Below are 23,123 nucleotides of genomic sequence, written 5' to 3' on the forward strand. Positions count from 1 at the left end.
TGTGGCATTTTTCCATTAGAAGCGGCAAAGGATTGTGGAAAAAGTATTTCTCACTCACTTGCTCACACACCATCTCACACTCTGTCTAGCACTCCCCTTTTCCTCTAACCCTACAGGCATGAGGGAAGTGAACGTACACACTGCACACATGTTCAACACATGGCTGGTCCGGGTCCCCTTCAGTAAAGTCAACCCTATTGTTGATGTCCGCACATTCTATACAATGGCTGTTGATGCCAGTGACCCCAGGGAGTTGGAGCACGCATGGCCCAGACCTGCAGTGGAGGTTCACTTGTTTCCTTCCTGCAACTCTCATCTTTTAATATTCTAAAATGGAGGGTAAGATAAAAGTATGTCTTTGTGGGGGGTTTTTTTCTTCAGTGTCCTAAACAAAGTTGTCCTCAGGGACTAAAAGCCTTTAGTTTCTCTGTCCTGGGTGTAAATAACTTGATAGTTGTCCTCTCTTGGTATTTGGTGTTTGTTCTTGGAAGAGATGACTCATGTAAAGGCCTGTTTCCTCTTTTGAATATGTAAATGTATGATGACACACCCTGAACCACTGTTAGAGCAGCGCTGCAGCTCTGTCTTGTGGAGCTCTCTCTCCAGGCCTGGCGGTGTTCCTCCAGTACCATGGCCACTCTGAGGATGGCCTTCCATTGACAGAACAACATCTCCACTGCTGGTCTTTATTGAGGTTAAAGCCTGGGCTGATGGGTGCAGTGGAGGCTGTCACTGTTGTCTTGTGTCTGAATAGCAGGTCAGTGGTGCGTTTTGTATGGGGTTCTTTTTATTCGAGGATAGGGGAGTTGAGAATGCCTTCCCCTCTCCGGTCCCCCTCATCTGTGGAGCTCGGCTCTGGACCGGGGTTTTTATTAGCCTCTGTGGTCTGATTTGTTTAAGGCGAGGCAAGGTGCCAAGATGTGGCTTGGCTCAGCCTCTGCTCCAGTGTAAGTGCTGGTTTTGTTGCTGGGACTGGACTAAGCTCAGCTAAGCAGAGTCACCCGGAGTTCGTCCCTGCACACACATACACTCCCCCCCCCCCTGTCTCCTTCTCTATAGCTTTACTGTTGGTGTAACTACAGTGTTTGTGCGAGCTGGCTGACACATACAGTTTCCTGTATTATAAGCCATAACTTAGAAGAAAAGTATAGAGGATATGTGGACTCCCAAATGAGGGAGACAAATGCTTATCAGTTTTGTGCTCCTGGTGCACTTTTGCATGCTGCAGATCTAGTTGTTGGAAGGCAGTGTTGGCCCAGGCCTGTAGTACTTTATGCAAGTCTTATGAAAGAGGGTGTTGGTTGGACTTGTTATGCAATGAGACACCATGACCTCCACTATAGCTTTCCACACACCGTCTAGCCATCTTCCTCTTCTGTCCACCTGTTGGTTAGAGGAGGGGGAGGACAGAGAGGGAACAGTTCAGGTTTTCACAGATGGAAGCAGACCATTCGCTGTTCACTCAATGGAAATAAAGAACCAAGTGAACAAACACAGAAGCCTTTATAGCTTCAGAGCATTAGTTCAATAGTCATTGTTTAATGCCAGGGAGATGAGTGGAGGAATCATGTATTAATGCATGTATGTGCTCACGCACATATATGCATATCACAATGACATCAATGACTGTATACATTCGGAGGATGTAAGGAGCAGATTTGAGTTCCGTTAAATGAGCACCACCATGAACTAACATTCAGCCAGTGCTGTACATCCTTGATGTGAGCCCAAGGTAGTAACACTCCCCCTGAAGTCTCCCGGCTCGTCTACATTTCTTGCTAGACGTCAATGTACTGTTTTTAACCTTCAGCCAAAATGGAGTCCGTTCCCCATTGTCACAGACACTGTAAATTCTCTCTGCTTAGGCAATAATTCACAGTTTTCTTTCCTCAGTTTTTCTCTCAATTAATAGGAAACACATCGGCTGAAGGAGAACCTTTGTTGGTTTGTGAGGGGCCATACATCACCCAAACTAGAGCTCCCCTGACAGCCTCCATCTGGTCTCAATTGGGGGGGGGGGGGGGGGGGGGGGCAGCAAACGGTCAGGTCACTGGTCGTGTATGGCACACTCATACACACACACGCAAACGCACACACACAAACACACATGCAAATGTGCAAGCGGACACACACGGCATGGGCTTGTATGTTCATGGACACATTTGGTATTTCCTAGGTTTGTTTTCACTGATAACAGGGTGTCATGGAAACGCCTACCGCTCACCATGGTTACTCAGTCTACACCCTAAGAGGATCCACTCCTGTGAATGACCAGACCAACCACTTCAATGTTTACACACACACACACACACACAAACATGTTATTTTGTGTTACCCCTGGCATGGATTTTACCAAGCAACTGGGTGCGTTGTGCTGTGCATTGGGCTGTTGGACGTACAGTTCCTACTAGTAGTCTGGACCAGAGCATTGGCTGGTGGCTCTGTCATATAGCTCTTTATCACTTTCTGAAGCTTCTAGACTTCCTGTGTAACTCGTATCACAACATCCTTTTTCGGGAAAGGGAAGTTATGTGGTGGTGGGGGCGTATGTGTGACGTACACGTAGGCAAAAAGTGTGTGTGTGTCTATGCTTTCAAATAAGTCACGTATACCTCAAACGCCCAGTGACATGTCACTCAGCTCTCACTGCATCCCCTCATATTTCCTGCTCCTCATTAAGATGTTAATTATGTTTCCTTTGCTGTCATCAAGATGTTGATTAAAACCGTTGGCTGTTATTCATTAATATTATAAGTATAATGAATGTGCAGCGTGGAGCAGAAGTGCTTATTATCTCTCTCTCCCTTTCTCTCTCTATCTGTTTTCAATAGACTCCAGCGTTACCTTGTCCAGATCAGATCTTTCTCCAGAAGGCTCTATCTTCTCGTCCATACCTAGCGGCTATCACAAGGTGAGCTACCTCACATCACACACCAGTTGGCATGGTTACTCAGTGCAGCCCCGTGTTTTGAGAAGGTTACATTTGAGTTGGACTGACGTATAAATACTGGAGGATCTAGATATGCGGCTGCCTCTCCCTGCCAGCGTGTAGCAACACCAGGGAGATGAACAAGAGGGGGGGAGAGAGGTTATCCACAGAGATAACAAGAGGCAAGCGAGGAGAGATGATGGGTATGGGCAGAGAAAGGAATAGAGGTAGAGAGAGGGGGGGAGAGGGAGAGGGGAGGGCTGCTGGGGAGACAGGAGGAGAAATCAAATTATTCTCTCTGCTCTACCTGCCATGGACACAGAAACAAAACATTAATCTTAACCCCAGTCTGCAGGTGACAGCAGCACCGTGCCACACACACACACTGGTGCACACACACACACAAACACACGCATGCACCTAACAGCACCTATCACATGCCCTCTCCCTTCCCTCTTCAGAACGTATAACCTGTGAATGGCTGTTAGAGGTGGGGGAGGAGAAGACAAGCTCCTGGAAGGGCTGGAGGCGGGCTACAGGGAAGAGAGGGGATGATGTTGGTTAAGGGAGAGTAAGAGACCGGATAGTGGGAGAGGAGAGGAGGGAGGGGGGGGAAGCAGGGATGTGCAGGTGACTCTAGGATTCTGCCGCATTGTGTCACACTGACTTATATCACCAGGCTGACTCCTCCCTATACCCAGCATGCCTCACTCTGTCTACCAGTCCTGCTCTAGCTCCAGAGGAGATATGGCTCCAGTGTAACCTATTGGACCCATCCTCCATGGTCTTCATGGGCTGGCTGGCTGGGTGGCTGGCTGGGTGGGTGGGTGGGTGGCTGGCTGGCTGGTGCTGTAGGTCAGAAATGGACCAGGGCGGTGTGCCTCTGTTATGTCAACAGACATTACGAAACACCCAAGCTGGCTGGCTGGAGATTTGTCAACTACTAACTACACACGTCTACTAACTCCCCTTCCATTATACTCCCTCCCTTTTACTCTTCCTGCATTTTTCAGTGAAGATGGTCATCATCACAATAAAATTACAAGATTACAATGGTCTAGTCCTAATCCAACCTTTTCTATTCTTTCATTGACTGTACACAACACACAAGAGGCTGACCTACAGTCAGTGAGATGAATGGAGTGTGATAATGAGTCTCTAAAGTTTCTAGGGTCAGGAGATATCTACATACGCCAGTGTTTGCTTCCCACAGAGACCTATTTTCTTTCTGTCTCTGTGTGTTGCTGGGGGTCTCCGGCGCCCAGTAAGTCTTTATCCTGCTACTTTTTGTTTGTTGCATTGTGGGATTTCTTAGCATGACTCATGTGATCGTAGGAGGGTTATCTGTTGATTTTTCAAACAGTTTTTTGAATTTTTGTTTTTGACTAAAAGAGCCCTGAATCTGCTTATGATTTTGCACACAGACACGCACGTACACACATGTCTGTGGGAAAGCGAAGCGAGAAAGAGAGTCAACAGGACCAGAAAAAAATAACGTTGCAAAGTGGAACTGGTTTGATTCAGAACGCCACATAGTTCAAAGTGTGTCATTGATTTTTAGACTCCCATATACAAATAGATGTTCAACTTTCAGTTAAATGATACCCACAAAAACACACGACACGCCCTCCTTCTCCCAGTTCCTCTCCTAAACTCTGCCTCCCTGTCTCATTTTCCTCCAACCCTTCCTGTCTCCCCGTCCTTCTCACTCCACATCTTTTTTCAACCCCATCTCACACAATGCCCTTCGTCCCTCCCACATCTGTTTGTCTCTCTCCCCCTCTCTATTTATTCTTGCTCTTCTCTCTCTTCATATTCCCTCCCTCCTGGCCCTCTCCCCCCATGCGGTGCGTCATGCTTGTAAACAGCTGCCTAATGGGTCTCAAACACACAAACATCATCAGTCATGAGAGAGGCGCTCGTCTGGGCCAGTTCCTCCTCCCCTAAATCATTCAGGCTCATTTTCTCAACAAACACAGTCGGCTGATTACCATGTTGGCATCTCTGGCCTCATACTGGCTGCGTCTCCAATACTGTCCCCTGGCGCACCCACACATGCGCACACACACATGCGCACACACACAGGTGCACACACACACACCATGTTTCTCTTTCCCTCTCACACACACAGGCGTGTGATCTAGAGTATGGATGTTCATATTTGACTTTGTGGCTTATTTTCTGTTGTTCATCGCAGGATGTGAAGTGGAATGAAGTTGGATTTCCATGGTTTCTACTCAGTGTTAAGAGGTGAGTGTGTAAGAAGGTATAGGTGTGTGTGTGTGTGTGTGTGTGTGTGTGGGGGGGGGGGGGGGTTGGCTGTTATTTTTGCTGTCCTCTGGGGGTCCATGCAGCATACTGATGTCTAAATGGACTCCCAGGCCAGTGCTCCTGATGGGCCTCCTCAGTCCACTAGCCCAGTGCTGCTCTGCTGGAGGGCTGCTGTGCTGGAGTGGGGATAAGGAGAGGGGTTTGACATCAGGGAGTCATCCTGTTCTCTTCATCATGAGTGAACTTCAGTGGGTGAGATTCTAATGGAGAAATCAAACAAATTGTTAACCTTGAACCAAGTGTCAACCCTGTGCGCACACACATTATTACCAACTACGATCATGTGGGATCAGGCAGTATGGAGCCTCTCTAGTTAAAGTTACAAGCTTTGTGCTTAAGTAATGTACCACACATGTAACAATTTCAAAGTTAATACAGTTCACATAAGGGGATCAGTCAGTTGAAATCAATGAATTAGGTCTTGTGGATTTAACATGAGAATAATCATGAAACATATATACGCACAGTCTTAATAATTTTCCAGCTGAACTATCTGATACACAAATACAAGTTGTGACCAGATGCTGAGAGAGGCTGATGGGATATGTAGTGACCAGGTGCTGAGAGAGGCTGGGAGAGATGGTCAGGGAGCAGCTTCTGCAGCAGTGGGCTGGGCGATTGAGAGCAGGGTTGTGGGGAAATGAATGTCAGTACAGACAGGTTACAGTGTTTTTATAAGAGTGGGTAAGGGGGCATGGCTGCTCTCTGTATCCTCACAGATGGATTCTTAGTGCCTCTCTATCTCCCTCACTATTAAACCCACCCAATCCCTCACCACCTCAACCCAGCTCTTCCTTACTCACCTAACTCCCTTCTCTGAGTCCTCACCTAGCACCATCCCCTCTTACTCATCCCATCCTCCCCACCTCACTCCATTTCTCCCTTCCCTTCCCTTCCCACCCCAACTCTTTCCAGCCCCCTTGCCTCTGCCACCAGGGCACCGTGCCTGTGGCGTGTAATTGACTTTCTCCCTGTGTTGTGCTGTAAAAGCAGGCGGCCCGCCCCACACAGACCCAGCGCAGCACCAGACTGGAGGTGACCCATTTCCCTGGGGCATTCAGCAGCCTCCTAATCAACCATTCTCTGGGGCTGCCTCATTCACTCCACAATTAGAGCGCTCTCTCTGAGAAGTCCATCAATAAGCAGGCACGAACAGAGGAGGAGAGAAGACAGGGTTTCAGTCAAACCCAAGCTTTAAGCTCTAGAAGTTCTTAAAGCTCAATTCCCCCTCCCCCTCTTCTCCTGCACTCCTCCTCCTCTCCCTTGAGAGGCAGGTTACATCAGACTTTGGAGGGGGAGACTATCAAAAGGAAATTACAGACATACAAACTCACAAGACAGACATGGGGAGGTTCTTAACCCTTGTGCTGCCTTCGGGCCACATGACCCAAAGGTTCATAACGAACCACCGTTGTTTTTACCCAATACAAAAACATTTTTTTTTTTTTTTTTTTTACCTTCACAATGTGGGGGGTCTGAGACAGCCCTACGGTTAAAAGAAAATGCTTCACTTTGTATGTGTTAAAGTTGTCTCAATACGACGGTGGGTCACAGTGACTGATGGGTCAGAATGATCCGAAGATAACACAAGGGTTAAGGGAGAGATGGGGCCAGGGAAACAAACAAACCAAAGGGGATGGGGTGCTGGTGATCGTGTGTGTGTGGGGAGGGGGGTGGGGGGGGGAGAGGTAGCGTACCAGTGTACAAAGCATCGGTTCTTGTCTTCAAGTCTCTGCAGCGAAAATCCGATGCACCTCCCAACATGGGCCTTTTTGGAATGGAAGGCTCCTTCCTGTCAGCAGTTTCACTTTATACTCTTGTTGACACGTTCAAGCTTCAGAGGAGGCACAGTGTGCATTCTAGTCTTTTAAAAGCATTTTGTACAGTAACCTCGACCTTTACCCAACAACAGATGTAGTAAATAGACTTTAACATGGCCTGCTCTGCTGCCTTCCCTCCCTGACACTGGCCTGCTTACCTATGTAGGAGAGGCAGAATGCTGGTCAGAGGATAACCATGTAATCAATAGAATCAAAAGGATGCACTCGCTGTGAAGGTTAAGAGGGGCACTGGAGTCTTTATCCTCTCGCGTTGCCACACACATATTCAAAGCACATGAGACATCACACACAGAGCGCGCTCTCTCTCTTCTCCCTCGCCGTTCTCCTTCTTCTCCTCTCTCTCCCTTTCCCTCCTCTCTCTCTCTCTCTCTTAATCTTTCTCCTCTCCCTCCCCCTCTCTACTTTTCACCCCCCGCCCCTTTCTCTGCCTCTCCTTCTGCTACATTCAAACCTCTCTGTCCTCTCCGTCTCCTACCTCATTCTTTCTATCTCTGTGAGCATTCTTTCCCTCCCCTCCCCCCGCTCTGCTTATCTTCGCTCGCTCCCTCCCTCCCTTCCTCTCCTACCTTTCCCCAGCGTCAGCTGCTGTCACTGTGGCAAAGGAAGGGACCAATCAGAGCAGACTTCATACCGCCAGCTTCTCCCTCACTCCTTCCCTCCCTCCCTCCCTCCCTCCACTCCTCCCTCCCCCTCTCCTCGCCTCCACCTTTGTCATTCCACTTCCTGTAGACAGAATGTGATGCATTGTGGGAGACAGACGGCTGTCTAACAGGGTTAGTCGTGCAGTGTGGCTCACCGGCAGAGACACTGCTAATCCTAGGGGGAGTGTGTGTATACCATGTGAGGCAGCCATGGTACACACAAATACACACACAACAGCGGAGGGAGGCAAGACGTGTATTACATAGACAGATAGTTACATTTTTGTGGCAAGCGCATACGATTTGCATGGTATATGCTTACATTACCACAGCTCATTGCTGTGTGCCCCACAGGTTTTGAACTGTCTCCATAGCCACCTAAGAATATTTGTGTATTGCATTCACATTAAAGTATCCGCAAATTTCTCTCCATATTGACTGTCTTGCTTCATGTGTCTTTTAAGGTGCTGATATGTGTACACGATGAGCGGACTGGGGGACAACTCCATGGAGCCTCTGAGCTCAGAGAACCGAAAGCGCAAGCTCTCCACCTGCGACACACCCGGTCTGGGGTGAGTACTGGGCAACTGATGGTGGACTGTGACGCAGGAGGACGGGATATGCGCTCCTCTGAATGCTCTTTTGTAATTAAGAATGTGTTCTCAGTCAGACACTGTATAGTATACCTGGACATGCCCGTCCAGGTATGTAGTAGTGAGTGACCTCCAACTGACACCACACCACACCGCCCCCTGCAGGTGCGAGAGGAGGCGTCGGGAGCAGGAGAGTAAATACATCGAGGAGCTGGCCGAGCTCATCTCCGCCAACCTCAGCGACATCGACAGCTTCAACGTGAAGCCTGACAAGTGTGCCATCCTCAAGGAGACGGTGCGGCAGATCCGCCAGATCAAGGAGCAGGGTGAGTAGAGCCCACCTGACCACCACACCTCCCACCATAACTAGCTCTTCAACCGCTGCCACTAACACACAGAACACCTGCTGGAGATGGTTAGTTGGTCTTGCAGTTGTGAAGGACGGGCTGGAGAGAGAGAGAGAGAGAGAGAGAGAGAGGGAGTGTGAGTGTGAGTGTACTGATGCCAGGAGTACACGTGTACACACACTCGCACAGGTGCAAGGACGGACCACTCATTCAGCTCCAATTTCACAGCTTTGGCTGTTTGTTTGTTGGGGGAAACGTTGGCTCTGTGTGTGTTTGTGCAAGCAGCTGCATGGCTGCTTTACTTGTGATTGTATCATTAGAAGTGCAGTTCATCAAAGGTGACAGCCTCAACCCTCTTAGTATAGTCTAAATGCCACATTTGTGGGTCAGTTTTGCATTCACATACGCCATGTTGAAGAAGTACTCAGTACTCAGTAGCTGTGTGCCTATGCCCAAAGGAGCGGGTTTGGACTAGTGCTGCCACACTCTACTGCCTCCCCCCCCCCCCCACCCCCCCCCCTCCAAGGCTCAGTGCATGGTTGCCACCTCCACAGGAAGGGGAAGAGGGTACAGCTGGCCCTGACTTGTCTGAGACAGGTTGCCATAGATACAGGAAGTGAAAAACGTTGCGATGACACAGGATTTACTCTTTCACCGTCTGTCCTTCTCTGGTCTTCACACTTAAACATTGTTACTACTCGTAGTTACTACAAGCAGCTAGCTTTTGATCCCCCACCGTTTCTTTCCCTCTCCCTACGCTTCTTTCTGTTATTCTTCCTTGATACTATCTTTTCTGTTTTTCCTTCTCTCTGTTTTTCTTGCTATTCCATCCCCACCTGTATTGCAGCACAGTAATGTGCATCATCCTAAGGTCGCTCCCAGCATCCTAAGATGACGTGCAAACCAATGAAGCATCCTCCTCCTCTGCTGGTACGAGCAGTAGTGGCTGTGTTTTTTTTTTCTTTGTCTTGGTATCTGTGCCCCTGTGGGAGCTAATCAGATGGAATGATTCCTGTAGCCGTCTCCTCTCCTCTCCCCTCTGCTCCAGACAGCCTCAGCCCTGCATTAGCACGGCTGCCTGTGCCTCCGCCTCAGTCCCTCTGAGTCTCTCGCTGCATATAAAGCATGAGCAGAGTCGCTACCTGCTCCACAGACAGCCAGCCCTCATACTCCGTCTGACAGGCTTCTCCGATGGAAGCTGCCTGCCCCCCCACCTGCTTACAGACAGAGACAGGCTGAGAAACACTGTCCCCTGGTGGTGAGAGAAGCTCAATGCGGGACTGACGGGAGTCTTGAGGATCTTTCTTACAGTGTTTTGTTGTTGTTGTCGTCGTCGTCTCTCGTGCAGACAAATGGGAGGCTGCGTTTGCCAGTTTATGTCCAGTCAGGCTGCCGCTCTCTGACCCTACCTTCTCTCTCCTGTTCCTGTCCAGGAAAAGCCTCGTCCAATGACGACGATGTCCAGAAGTCTGACGTGTCCTCCACAGGCCAGGGGGTCATCGATAAGGACCACCTGGGGCCCCTCCTGCTGCAGGTAAGGCCTGGCCTCAGCTCCCTTCTGGGCAGTTCAATTGGCTGTGGGTGGGTTGCCCTGCCCTGTGATTGGCTGTGTCTTGATTTGTGCCATTGATTGGGCCACCAGGCACTGGATGGCTTCCTGTTTGTGGTGAATCGAGAGGGCAGCATTGTGTTTGTGTCTGACAACGTGACCCAGTACCTGCAGTACAAACAGGAGGAGCTCATCAACACCAGTGTCTACAACATCCTCCATGAGGAGGACAGGGAGGAGTTCCACAAAAACCTGCCTAAGACCAACGGTAAGACACACACACACACACACACACACACACACACACACACACTTACAGACTGTATATGACTGGAATGTAATAAGGAAGAATACAGTAGCCAAGAGAACAAACTTGAGAAGTTTTATTCAAACATACACATCAACATACAGTTCCATATTCATGCTTTGATTCCCCTCTCCTGCTGTCTCATTATAATGAGCGGGTCCTCAGGAACCTGTTCAAGTGCAGCAGTGTTTTTATTGTGTGTGTGTGTGTGTGTGTGTACACACACGTGGAGGCACCCAAGAGCACACCAACCGAGCCGGGCAGGCGGAGCATAGCAGAGCTGTCAGTCACACTCAGTGAGCCAGACAGTGTAGAACAGGCCTGTGTTCTATTCAGATCCCACAGCAGCCATCTGGAAACTACTCACTACTGAATAATGCGCCTACGCACTCTCCTCTCTCTAATTCACTGTGCGCGCATGTGTCTGTGTGGAAGAGAGGACCCCATTTAGGTTCAGAAGCTCACTAATGTTGTATGTGTTTGCGTGTGTTGTGTTCACCTTGTGAATTGTGTGTGTGTACGCACGTTTTTGTGTGCGCGCGCATGTGTGTGTTTGGTGTTAAAGCGCGCGTGATGTGTGTGAGGGAGCACACACTATTTATAAAGCTGATTAATTATGGATATGTGTGCTCGGCTGAACCTGCTACCCGATTAACTCCACAGCAGTGTTCCTAAGCAGCAGTCCTAATGTGTCATCGACACACTCTCTCACTCCCTCTCTCCCCTCTCCACCTCTACACACTCCTAATCTCACTCTCTCACTCCCTCTCTCCCCTGTCTACGCACCCCTAATCCCCCTCTCTCCCCTCTCCACCTCTCTACACACTCCTAATGTCACTCTCTCCCCTCTCCACCTCTCTACACACCCCTAATCTCACTCTCTCACTCCCTCTCTCCCCTCTCCACCTCTCTACACACTCCCAATGTCACTCTCTCACTCCCTCTCTCCCCTCTCCACCTCTCTACACACTCCCAATGTCACTCTCTCACTCCCTCTCTCCCCTCTCCACCTCTCTACACACTCCCAATGTCACTCTCTCCCCTCTCCACCTCTCTACACACTCCCAATGTCACTCTCTCACTCCCTCTCTCCCCTCTCCACCTCTCTACACACTCCTAATGTCACTCTTGCCCGCTCCTTGCTCTCACGGCTCTTCTTGCTCTTGTTCTCAGGCTTATTCATAGTTAATATGAGGACTTACTATGTGGGAGAATGTGTGAGCTCAGACCGCGCTTGTTTCGCTGCCTGCTTCTCTCTGCTCCTGTCACCATCATTATCTTTGGGTGCGTGAATGAAATCCGCTCTCTCGGCACATTCCTGTGTGGTGACCGCTGACCATGGCAACAGGGATTGCACACACAGACACACACGCATCTTTTTTTAAATCTCGTTATCTCTCTCTGTCTCTTTTTTTTCTCATCACTGTTTCTCTCATTTCACCCCACACACACACACAGTCTCTCAGGCCGAAGGGAGGTGTGATGCCTTTGTTCCCAAGTTGTTTCTGTGTGTTCGCCTGGTGTCCGGCCTCTCTGGTGACTAATTGTGTCTGAGGGGAGATGTCAGGCCCAGCAGCCAGTTGGCTTGTTTCTGTCAGCTTGGAGAAGAGCGTCCTACGGCCTTGTTAAATCACCTCTCAGTATCAGTTAGAACCCCTTGTGCGCCTGGACCCCTCGCTGCAGCCCAGACAGACCCTCCCTCCCCGAGCCCAGACAGACTCAAGGCCTTGGCAGTGTACGGCTCCAGACAGACCTTGGAGCAGAGTTGGTTTTCTCGGAAGTTTCCCTCCCCTCCCCCGGCCCTGTGAAGGTGACCCCCCCCGTGAGCCTGTGTGCTGTGATGAGGAGTCAGGGCCTAAATGAGGATGGATGGCTGAGTGTCCTTGGCCTCCTACCCACTGCAGTTTAGAAGCGAGGGAGGGATGAAGGGATGGAGCGAGGAGTGGAGGGATATTGGAAATCGACACCTCTGCTACATTAATCCCATGGTCCATTTATCCAGGAATCAGTATGGGAGGGGATTCTTCTGCCTGTGGATTGAAGAGGGAAAATACTAGAACATGCGTGACTGGTTCATCTGTCACCACTCTGTGTGTGTGTGTGTGTGTGTGTGTGTGTGTGTGTGTGTGTGTGTGTGTGTGTGTGTGTGTGTGTGTGTGTGTGTGTGTGTGTGTGTGTGTGTGTGTGTGTGTGTGTGTGTGTGTGTGTGTGTGTGTGTGTGTGTGTGTGTGTGTGTGTGTGTGTGTGTGTGTGTGTGTGTGTGTGTGTGTGTGTGTGTGTGTGTGTGTGTGTGTGTGTGTGTGTGTGTGTGTGTGTGTGTGTGTGTGTGTGTGTGTGTGTGTGTGTGTGTGTGTGTGTGTGTGTGTGTGTGTGTGTGTGTGTGTGTGTGTGTGTGTGTGTGTGTGTGTGTGTGTGTGTGTGTGTGTGTGTCATGTGGAACACAACATTAGATGAAACCATTGGCTCTCTCTTCTCTTGGTATTGTGATTAGGATTTAGAAATCTCACCGACAATGATGGATGTCTGTGCTCCTGTGTGTTTCCCTCCTCAGTGAGTGGCGTGTCCTGGGGAGGCGAGGCCCCACGTCAGAAGAGCCACACCTTTACCTGCCGCATGCTAGTCAAGTTTGGACACGCCCACGGACCTGTGGAGGAGGGGCCAGGCCGGCGTTACGAGACCATGCAGTGTTTTGCTCTGACCCAGCCCAAGGCCATGATAGAAGAGGGAGAAGGTATGGTTAGAACACGCAGAGACACATGCACAGACACACACGGACCAGACTGCGGTGAAACTATTCCGAATATTCTGTTGAGCTTCTGTCCCCTTCCATTGCAGATCTGCAGTCTTGTATGATCTGCGTGGCTCGCCGTGTGACGGCTGTAGAAAGAACCGAGAGCTTCAACACCAGACATGAGCTCTCAGGTGAGACCTCTTACCCTGCTCACCTGGAGGTTGTCAAAATAGAACAAAAACATTCCTACAATAAAAAGCAGGACAGAAATACCTTACCATCATTTTCTATCATTACTGGTACATTTGATATATATATATTCTCGGTTTCTTCACTCGTGTTATTCTGGTCCCCAGGAAAGCTGATCCAGATAGACCAGAACTCTCTGAGAGCGTCCATGCGTCCAGGCTGGGAGGACCTGCTCCGACGCTGCATCCAGATGTTCCTGCAGCACAGCGAAGGGCAGCCCTGGTCCCACAAACGCCATTACCACGAGGGTATGCCACACACACACTCACCGACACAAACATTGTCAGATGACTGTCCTTGATGTTACCGTATTGTAATGGTGTCGTGGTCTTCAGCCTTTCTGCAGGGCCATGCGGAGACCCCCCTGTACCGCTTCTCTCTGTCGGACGGCACCCCAGTCACAGCCCAGACCAAGAGCAAGCTGTACCGCCACCCCATGAGCAACGAGCCGCAAGGCTTCATCTCCACTCACCTGCTTCAGAGGTGAGAACCTGGAAACCAGTAACACACACACACACACACATGTTCACACTGTCAGGTACTACTCAAGGAGAGGAATCTGGTCTTTCACTTTTTCTCTTTTCTTTCTCAAGGAGATGAATGTACAGTTCTGGTGTTACTCATGCTGCGCTTGAAAGGAGGCCGGAGAGTGAATAGTGCATATTTTGTATTATGAATTATGAATGGTGTGAAGGGTTGTTTTGAAAGAATAATGGTCAGTGTCAAGCTTCTACAGTCGATTCCCTTGAAGCTCATCTGCTGTTGCTTTTTCCCGCGCAGGGAGCCAAATGGCTATCGCTCTGCCCAGGGAGGGGGCATGATGCCAGGACCTATGAGGCAGCAGAGCATGGGGGGCCCCAACCCCAACATCCAGATGAACATGCCCCCTGGTGGGGGAATGGGCATGGGGGGTATGAACCGTGGCTTTGGCATGAATGAGCAGAACCACATGGGCCACATGAACCAAATGGGCGGGGGCTCCATGTATGGAGGAGGTGGAGGTGGTGGTGGTGGAGGAGGAGGAGGAGGGGGTGGAATGGGCATGGGAAACAGGATGATGCAGATGAACCAGATGGCTCAAATGGGCCAGATGAATCAGATGGGCCAGATGAATCAGATGGGCCAGATGAATCAGATGGGCCAGATGAATCAGATGAATCAGATGGGTCAGATGAACAACCCTGGTCCTGGCATGCAGCAGCACCCGCAGCAGCCCCCCTTCCAGAGCAGCGGGGGATTCGGCCTGGGGGGCATGAACAGCCCTTCAGGAAGCCCCCGCATGAGTGGCCCCCAACAAGGCCTCTTGATGTCCCCCCGCAACCGAGGGAGCCCCAAGATGGGCAGCAGCCAGTTCTCACCTGGAGGTACGTCATCTGAGATAATAAAACACTGAACTGTAAGTACTCTTTTGTGATTCAGACTTTAATGGTCTCTGTTCTGACTGTGTCCTAGGCATGCACTCTCCAATGGGCCTTGGCAGTGGAGGAGGTGGGGGTGGGAGTGGTGGCACCTCCTTCTCCAGCAGCTCCCTCAATGCCCTGCAGGCCATCAGTGAGGGGGTGGGCAGCTCCCTACCCTCCACCCTCACCTCCCCGTCCCCTGCCCACAAACCAGACAGTTCCCCCAGTGTCCACTCCTCTTCATCATCCTCCCAGTCCAACCAGCCAGCCAAGCAAGGTCAGGATGGCTCCACAAGCCCTGCGGGGGGCCCGGGGCCTGGGCACGGCGACCACCATCACCCCCTCCACCACCACCACCACCCGCACCCCCAGGCGGAGAGCTCTGCAGAAAGACCAGACAGCCAAGCCACCGCTGGCGGAAAGGAGCCTGTAGAGAGTGGGAGTGAGGCTGGGATGGCCAGCTCTGAATCCTCTCGCAGGGTGACAGACAGTAAAGGCCATAAGAAGCTGTTGCAGCTGCTAACCTCCCCCACTGAGGAGCTGGGGATTGGGGGCACAGGCCCAGCCGGAGCCCCTCTACCACCACCACCTCCAGCCAGCAGTAACACACCAGCAGGCTTGGACAGCAAGGACCCCGCTGGAGGTATGACAAGCCCCTCCTCTACCGGAGTCTCTTCCTCTTCCTCCACCAATCAGGGCCAGGCAGCAGGTGTAGGGGGTGTGCCCGGTGGTCTCTCCTCCACCCAATACACAGCCTCTCTGCAGGAGAAGCACAAGATCCTCCACAAGCTGCTGCAGAACGGCAACACGCCCGACGAGGTGGCCAAGATCACAGCCGAGGCAACGGGGAAGGTGACCCTGGGGGGCCAGGAAGGCGGAGAGACGGGGGCGGCAGGAGGAACCGGGGGTCTGGGGGGAGGGACTGAGCCCAAGCAAGAGCAGCAAAGCCCCAAGAAGGAGAAGACTCACGCTCTCCTCCACTACCTCCTCAACAACTCCTCAACTGACTCCAAAGAGCCTGTGGATGTGAAGCCCAAGCCCGAGGAGCTGGAGGGGAAGGGGCCGGCGGGAGCCCCAGGCGGGCCCCAGCGCAGCTGCCCTGGCTCTGGGCCCACGCCCGAACACCCTGAGAGCAAAATCAAGTCGGAGCCACCTGATGAGGTAACAGCATTCGTCCTGCAGTTTGTTCATTGAGGATCTCTGCACTGTTCTTGTTGGTGGTTGTAGTGAGGGGGAGTGATGACATGTGCTCAGCTAGCTGTCACTGATGTCTGTCACTGATGTGTGTCCTCAGCTGGATAACCTGGAGTCGATCCTAGGAGGACTGAGGGGATCTGGGTCAGAGTTCTATCCCGACCAGGGCACAGGAGGAGGGGCCAGCGAAGGAGGAAACAAGCCCCAAGGTTGCCTTGATGACAGTCTGCAAGGTAGGGGTGTCAAATAAACCCATCACATCCCGTGTGTTCACACACATAGGACAGGAGAGAATCATAGAAGCCCTCTTATCGGACTTCTACATGTGTGTGCAGGGAGTCCAGGTATGGGTCCGGGGCCCCGTGGGCCCTTCCAGAGGGCCATGTCAGTGGACAGTAAGCCCCCCGGGGGGCCTGGAGGGCCAGGGAGACGCCCAATGCTCATCAAGCAGGAGAACATAATGGGCAGCCCAGACAGCTACCCAGGGAACATGGGTGTGTGTCCGAGAGGCATCGGAACAAGTAACTGATTTAGTTTATTTATTTTGTTCTTTCTCTTCGCCCCCTCTATCTCTCTCTTTCTCTCTATTATCTCTCTCTCCTGTAATGAACCAGGGAAACTAGATGACCAAGACTTGGAAACCCTGCTTAATGATAAAGCTTCTACAAAGCTCATATCTGTGCCTCTGTCCCCCTCCAGGAACAATGAACAGGGGAATGGGAGTTCCCCAGCGGTCCCCCATGGGGGGTTCTGGTGAGTGGGGGATGCCCCGCTCCAGTGCCAGTCCTGTGGGCTCAGCAGGGCACCCCTCCATGATCCGTCCAGGAATGGACTACAACTCCAAGGGCATGATGGGAGGCCCCATGGTGGGCAGGTCCAACAGCGTTCCTGGCACCAGGTCAATGCTGCAACAGCAGCTGATGGACATGGGTACGTGTGGGTGTGTTACTGAGTAGTCGGCCAACTGGAATGAGATACAATCAAGGCTGGTGTACTCATGTGTATTTTGTGTTTGTGTGCAGGCTCCGGTGACATGGGGATGGGGATGAGCCCATTCAGCCAGCAGGGTCAGCCCAGCCAGTCTCCCTCCTGGCCAGACAGCATGATGGGGATGGAGGGTGGCCACAACAGGTAACAGACATGACTCTTACAGGAGCAGTCAGCTGCAAATGTCATCTAGTGTACGGGAACTGGGTTGCCTATGGGCTGAGGGTGAGTGTGTGTGTGTTTCAGACGTCAGTTTGGGAACGCCCTGGACGAGCTCCTGGTGCCGCCCACCACCAGTGAGGGCCAGAGTGACGAGCGGGCGCTGCTGGATCAGCTGGACTCTCTACTGAACAACACAGACGGCATCGCCCTGGAGGAGATCGACCGGGCCCTGGGCATCCCCGACCTCGTCAGCCAGGTAGAGTGGACTGACTGGGAAGGAGAGAATGAATAGAGCAAGACTGAAAGACACACGTTACAGGCTGAGCAACAGGAAAGTAATTCATGTCGGTCCAACTTTGAACTTTTCCCACTTTTCTCATCCTCCATCCTATTTCTGGTCCTCTGCCGTCTTCTGCCCCCTTCCCCCCCCCCTCATAGGGCCAAGGGCCAGCCGAGCACCATGTGGAGCCCTTCCCCGGCCAGGACACGTCCATGGTGCTGAAGCAGGAGCCCATGTACGGCCAGGGCTACCCCGGACCCCCCTCTGCAGGCATGCAGTCTCCCTATGGGGGCAACCCCATGCCGGGCCAGCCCCAGCAGGGGGGCTTCGGCCCCATGCTGTCCCAGATGGGCCAGGGGGGCAGCTTCCCTGGGATGGGGGGCATGGGGGGCATGGGCCACCCCCGCGCCAACATGATGAGACCCAGGATGATGAGCGCTACCAAGCCCATGAGGCTGCAGCTGCAACAAAGACTACAGGGCCAACAGGTACACACACACACACACACACAAAATGAATACTTTCTGAATATACCCACCACATCCTTTCACAGCCCATTTCACGGCTTTTGTACATGGCATGGTATGCTCCATGTGCAGCTTAGCGCTGTCTTGTATTCCATGGGAGGCTTGTTCTGTAAAGGATTTTGGTCTTACGGTACTTTGCTTCCACAGTTTATGAGTCAGACCCGTCAGGGCATGGCCATTAAGATGGAGAACCCAGGAGCGGGCAACCCTGGCATGCGCCCAGGCATGCAGCCTGCCATGGGTGGACAGGTAGGCATCCAGAAACACAGGCCCACAGACAGCTACATGCCAACACAAGGAGTGTTAGGGTAGAAGTTAGCATAGCCCTTATCCACACATGCCTCCAATATCCAAACCCCCTGTGTGATGTGGTGCTTGTCCTGCCCTGGCCAGCCTGGCTTCCTGAACGCCCAGATGATGGCCCAGCGGAGCCGGGAGATGGTCACCATGCAGATGAGGAGGCAGAGGATGATGATGCTAATGCAGCAGCAGCAGCAGCAGCAAGCTGCAGCCGCCGCTGGGGGGTTCAGCCCCCCTCCCAACGTTACTGCACCCGCCGGCATGGACGCCCCCATGGGAGGGCCCAACATGGGCCAGCCGGGCCCCCAGCAGTTTGGCTATGGAGGAAACTATGGTGAGTCTGTTTAGTTGGGCCCCACAAACTGGTGCTGCCCCCTGGCGGTTTGTTTGTGTGTAGCACAAAGCTTTGAAGCAACTTTAAGTGCACTTGTTGGCACTAGCGCTGCCTGCTCCTTGTGTCATGTGTGTTTGAAGTCCCAGCTAAGTGTGCCGTGTTTGTGCAGGGATGGCCCAGCAGGGGGACCCATCGTTCGGCCCCTCAGGGGGAAGTCCCCCCAGCGCTATGATGTCAGGGCGCCTGGGTCCGCCTCAGAATCCCATGATGCAGCAGCACCACCAGGGCGGTGGCATGTATCAGGGCACAGACATGAAGGGCTGGTCACAGGGAGGCATGGGACGCAACAGGTGTGACCAGTAACACTCCAAAATGACACGATACTGTTGGGAAGCTGTGTGTCCCCTGCAGTGGGAGTCTGATTGAACCCTGCTCTCGTCTCCTCCCTCCAGCTCCTATCCCCAGCAGCAGTTTGGCCAGCAGGGCAACCCGGGCCAGTACGGGGGCATGATGATGAACGGGGGCATGCCTGCCAACGGAGGAGGGGGTCACATGGGCCAGATGGGGGGCCAGATGGGGGGTCAGATGGGTATGAACCCTATGGTGATGGGACGCATGCCTATGGGGCCTGACCAGGTATGTGTGTGAGGATGTTTTTGTGTGAGTGTGTGGTGGGGGGGGGGGGGGGTGTTCCTTCTCATACACATGCATAACTATCCATCTCTCTTTGTCTCCGACAGAAATATTGCTGAACATGAGATGGAGGCCGATATGATGAAACAGACTCACTGTGATCCACCTTCAGAGACATGACGTCTGTGTGCGTGTGTGTGGTGTAACTCCAACCAGCTGGGGGGGCCGTTTCCCTCCCCGTAGGCCAGTGTTGACCGAGCCACAGCCCGAGGAACATTGACAGAGGACATGTGGCACCTGAGCACAGACCGGATCACAATGCCCCCCCCCCCAACAAGTCAGATACACACTGTGACACACACACACATAACCACTCATACAGAACACTGTATTTCTTCCCCTATTAGACTCATGCAGTTCTTCTAGATTCCGCTTTGTAAGTGTGTGTTTGTGTGAGCACACTCATGCATGCTCTTAACACCGCTCACTGGACCAAAATGATGTAAAGTTAACACACTTAAGAATGACGTGGATCCAACAGTCAGGAGGGACACACATGTCTGTGGTGGTACATGGCCCTGACACTGACAGCTCAGCTCACACAGTGTCTCATGGAGTCTCTGGGTACAGGTACGACAGATACTAGTTGGCTGTGGTTGCACTTTAATGAAGGCTGTCGGTAAAAGGATTGTGGCAATATTTCATGGTCATAGAGGCCTTCATCCAAGAATAATTGCATAACAGCAAATGTTGTTGTTTATTCTTGTGTGTGTTCTGCTGTTCTTGACTGAGAATGGGTAACCAATATTGATTGGAAATGGGTGACCATGATGATCATTGTTATAAATGAGTAACCAATGGAATGGCAGTAAGCACAGATTTTATACAACACTTTCTTCTGCAGTGTGTTGATTATGAGAGAGTATGCAGATTGGAAACTTTTTACAAAACTTGACAAGAAGACTAACTAGTCTCTTTTAGAGTGCACAAATTACTGTTTTATTTATAACGATTCATAAATGTCTGAATTTTAAAATCAAGGTGTATTGTATTTTTAAGGCACAACTATTGAAATATTTTGATTACCTTTTAAATTTGTTGGCAATTGCTTAAGATGGTTGATTCCCATAGTAATTCACACTGGAGAAGAAAGTGTTCCCTAGATTTAAATGTATATATGCAGATTTCTAGCAATAATCTTCCCTCCTTGCTTCCTTCTGAGGACGTAGTGATCATTATCTACTCAAAGCGAAGGTACTGCAGTATTAGATGCGATGTCGTTTGAAACTTTTCTTTCTGTCTGTGAATACAAATTGTAAATATGCTTCAAATGTACTATATATAAATATATATATGCTTTTGTAGGTCACATACTGTTTTTGCACAGATTGTAAGGCTTGATATTTAAAGTGTAATTTTCTTATTCTGTTGTAGGTCAACACAGCTTTTATTTCCAATATTTCATTTCTGGTTGAAAGGCAGGGAGATCTTCTTTTCTCAGTGCTAATATACATCTAAAAAGGTTCCTCTCTGAAAGTTAAGACTGCCACATTCATTCTCTCTGAAAGCACTTTTTGTTCTTTTTTTTGTGATCAAGTCATGAATTTCTCTTTTTCAAGGACATTCGCATAGATGTAGAGGTGCTAGTGTGATCCTGTATTTTCTTTATTGATTGATTATAGAAAGAAAAAAAAACTACACAAAAGATGCCTATAAATAAGTTGACACATGATTGTGTTTAGTGTCCTAGTGGCCCAGGTGTGTGCCAGTGTGTGGGTTGATAGTAGCTTTTAGACTGAGGCCCAATCAAGCCCAGTGGCTGCAGCTCCATTTCCATTCCTTAGAGTTTCAAATGTCCTTCCAGTACAGATTCAAATCATCTTTTGGTAGTGGGATTGTAGCCACAGAATTGTATTGACACTTTTACTGTTGGGCTGTGTTCGTGTGTTTTGATAGCTGCAGTAATGCCATGGCAACGCCTGGTGGGATGTACCTGCCAAGCCCCTGGTGATTTAGACTTCCTAAATGTATTTACTCTGCAGCTGTCTGACCGTGTTATACATTATACATGATTTGTTGTTGAGATGTTTTGTTTTGCCTTTATTTTTGTTGTATTTTCTGCTAAGCTTTTGAGAAAAAAAAATCTACCTTCTAAGACATGCTCAATCCAAAGATTTGTGTTTGTCATTCTGCAGTGTGTAGAGAACCTTTCCCTGAAGGAGACGGTGTGAGTACTTGTATATGTGTGCTTCTCTTTGCACATAGTTCATACATTCATACACTTTCATACACATCCATAGCATGCAGGCATCTGGGTCTGCTTATTTATACGATTATTTCTTAGAATCTTTATGGCCAGTTGAAATGTGGTGCTGGAATTTATTTCATTAAAGAATGTTTGAGTTTGTTGAAGTTGTTTTTATGGAACATGACTTCATGATAAACTTAATTACTTCATGGAATAAATTGAGTGGGTTTAATTTTCAGTCCTGATGAAGAAAAAGAAAAGTAATTATCCACCGAATATTCAAAAGAAGCATCGTCTGCGCTTTGCTGGATCCCTGTCAATGCATCTTTTGATCTTATGACAAGAGAGGTGATGAAAAGAACACATGGGGACAATATACTGTCATTGTCACAGGATGTAAATTACATTGCATTTTTCTTACTCGTACTTGATGTTAATATTGATGTAAATACAAATTTCTATTTAAACATTACATTGTGTGTTGTGTTTTTTATGTTGTGCGAGTGACAATGAAATCGTACTTTGTTCCTGTGTCTGCATGTGTCTATTAGTGTGTTGTGGAGCACTGGACAAGCTATAGTGCTGGCTGAGGGGAGGGACAGGAAAGAGGGCACTTATCATGTGGCTATAAATGATGACTGGAGACTGAGGGTCTGCGTGACCCAGATTCTAGAAGTGAGAGGTGTGTGTGTGTGTGTGTGTGTGTGTGTGTGTGTGTGTGTGTGTGTGTGTGTGTGTGTGTGTGTGTGTGTGTGTGTGTGTGTGTGTGTGTGTGTGTGTGTGTGTGTGTGTGTGTGTGTGTGTGTGTGTGTGTGTGTGTGTGTGTGTGTGTGTGTGTGTGTGTGTGTGTGTGTGTGTGTGTGTGTGTGTGTGTGTGTGTGTGTGTGTGTGTGTGTGTGTGTGTGTGTGTGTGTGTCCATATCAAGGGTGGTCTCTATCAAGTGGTCTCTAAGGTCAACGGTTTTTCTTGAATAAGTGTTGAGAGGCAGAGTGTGTGTGTGTTTCTCATTCATGCTGGCTTGGCCTCCCTACCAAGACCAGAGTCCAGTAAAAAAAGGAAAACCCACACCTCTACATTACAATACAACCTTTCAACTGCCTTTCCTTTAACCGCCCTCTCCCCCCGCCGGGTGCGCGCCTTTGTCTTTTATCTCAATGTAATGTCCCCTGTAATGTTTTACTGTGTCGCCAAATCACCGATTTGTTCTTAGTCTTGGAATAGACAACTATTAGACTTTAATAAACTGCCAACAGTGGCCAAACAGACATATACACATCGAGATGTTGTAATCAACCAATGGAACAAAGATGATTTTTTCCACAGTTTAGCACTATAATCATTTATCGGTGTATCTTAAGACAAAGACAGGTGTGGGTAGTGGGGCGTGCGAAATTCACTGAGGGTAGCCTACTGCCAAAAGACGCTCCACTCATTTATTGGACAAAGAGGGAGTAGGCGTGACGAAACATCGTTTAGTATAAATACTTTTTTTCTGCCATTCAAGGCGAGAGTATTCCTGTCGAGACACCTGTCAAGAAT

The 23,123-nt window shown here is 50.1% G+C and overlaps 1 protein-coding gene across 3 annotated transcripts in view; it reads left to right on the forward strand.

Annotated features, from left to right (window-relative positions):
• Nucleotides 1-22,055, forward strand: part of LOC136945855 (nuclear receptor coactivator 3-like) — a 35,282-nt gene extending 13,227 nt beyond the window's left edge. The window contains exons 2-24 of one of the 3 annotated variants that reach the window (XM_067239940.1): nt 2,832-2,911; nt 5,127-5,179; nt 8,207-8,314; nt 8,501-8,661; nt 10,116-10,216; nt 10,325-10,499; nt 13,090-13,269; nt 13,374-13,460; nt 13,626-13,766; nt 13,854-14,001; nt 14,299-14,882; nt 14,971-16,079; nt 16,213-16,345; nt 16,448-16,633; nt 16,812-17,042; nt 17,135-17,243; nt 17,346-17,517; nt 17,700-18,029; nt 18,216-18,317; nt 18,462-18,702; nt 18,872-19,052; nt 19,155-19,338; nt 19,443-22,055. In XM_067239940.1, coding sequence (XP_067096041.1) covers nt 8,226-8,314; nt 8,501-8,661; nt 10,116-10,216; nt 10,325-10,499; nt 13,090-13,269; nt 13,374-13,460; nt 13,626-13,766; nt 13,854-14,001; nt 14,299-14,882; nt 14,971-16,079; nt 16,213-16,345; nt 16,448-16,633; nt 16,812-17,042; nt 17,135-17,243; nt 17,346-17,517; nt 17,700-18,029; nt 18,216-18,317; nt 18,462-18,702; nt 18,872-19,052; nt 19,155-19,338; nt 19,443-19,454 — 4,656 coding nt within the window. In that variant the 5' untranslated portion in view covers nt 2,832-2,911; nt 5,127-5,179; nt 8,207-8,225 and the 3' untranslated portion in view covers nt 19,455-22,055. The remainder of the gene's footprint in view (nt 1-2,831; nt 2,912-5,126; nt 5,180-8,206; nt 8,315-8,500; nt 8,662-10,115; nt 10,217-10,324; nt 10,500-13,089; nt 13,270-13,373; nt 13,461-13,625; nt 13,767-13,853; nt 14,002-14,298; nt 14,883-14,970; nt 16,080-16,212; nt 16,346-16,447; nt 16,634-16,811; nt 17,043-17,134; nt 17,244-17,345; nt 17,518-17,699; nt 18,030-18,215; nt 18,318-18,461; nt 18,703-18,871; nt 19,053-19,154; nt 19,339-19,442) is intronic. The other 2 variants (XM_067239941.1, XM_067239943.1) reach the window with 2 other exon arrangements.
• Nucleotides 22,056-23,123: the final 1,068 nt, after the last annotated feature.

Source organism: Osmerus mordax, chromosome 7, assembly GCF_038355195.1.
Source record: "Osmerus mordax isolate fOsmMor3 chromosome 7, fOsmMor3.pri, whole genome shotgun sequence".
Lineage (NCBI taxonomy): Eukaryota > Metazoa > Chordata > Actinopteri > Osmeriformes > Osmeridae > Osmerus > Osmerus mordax.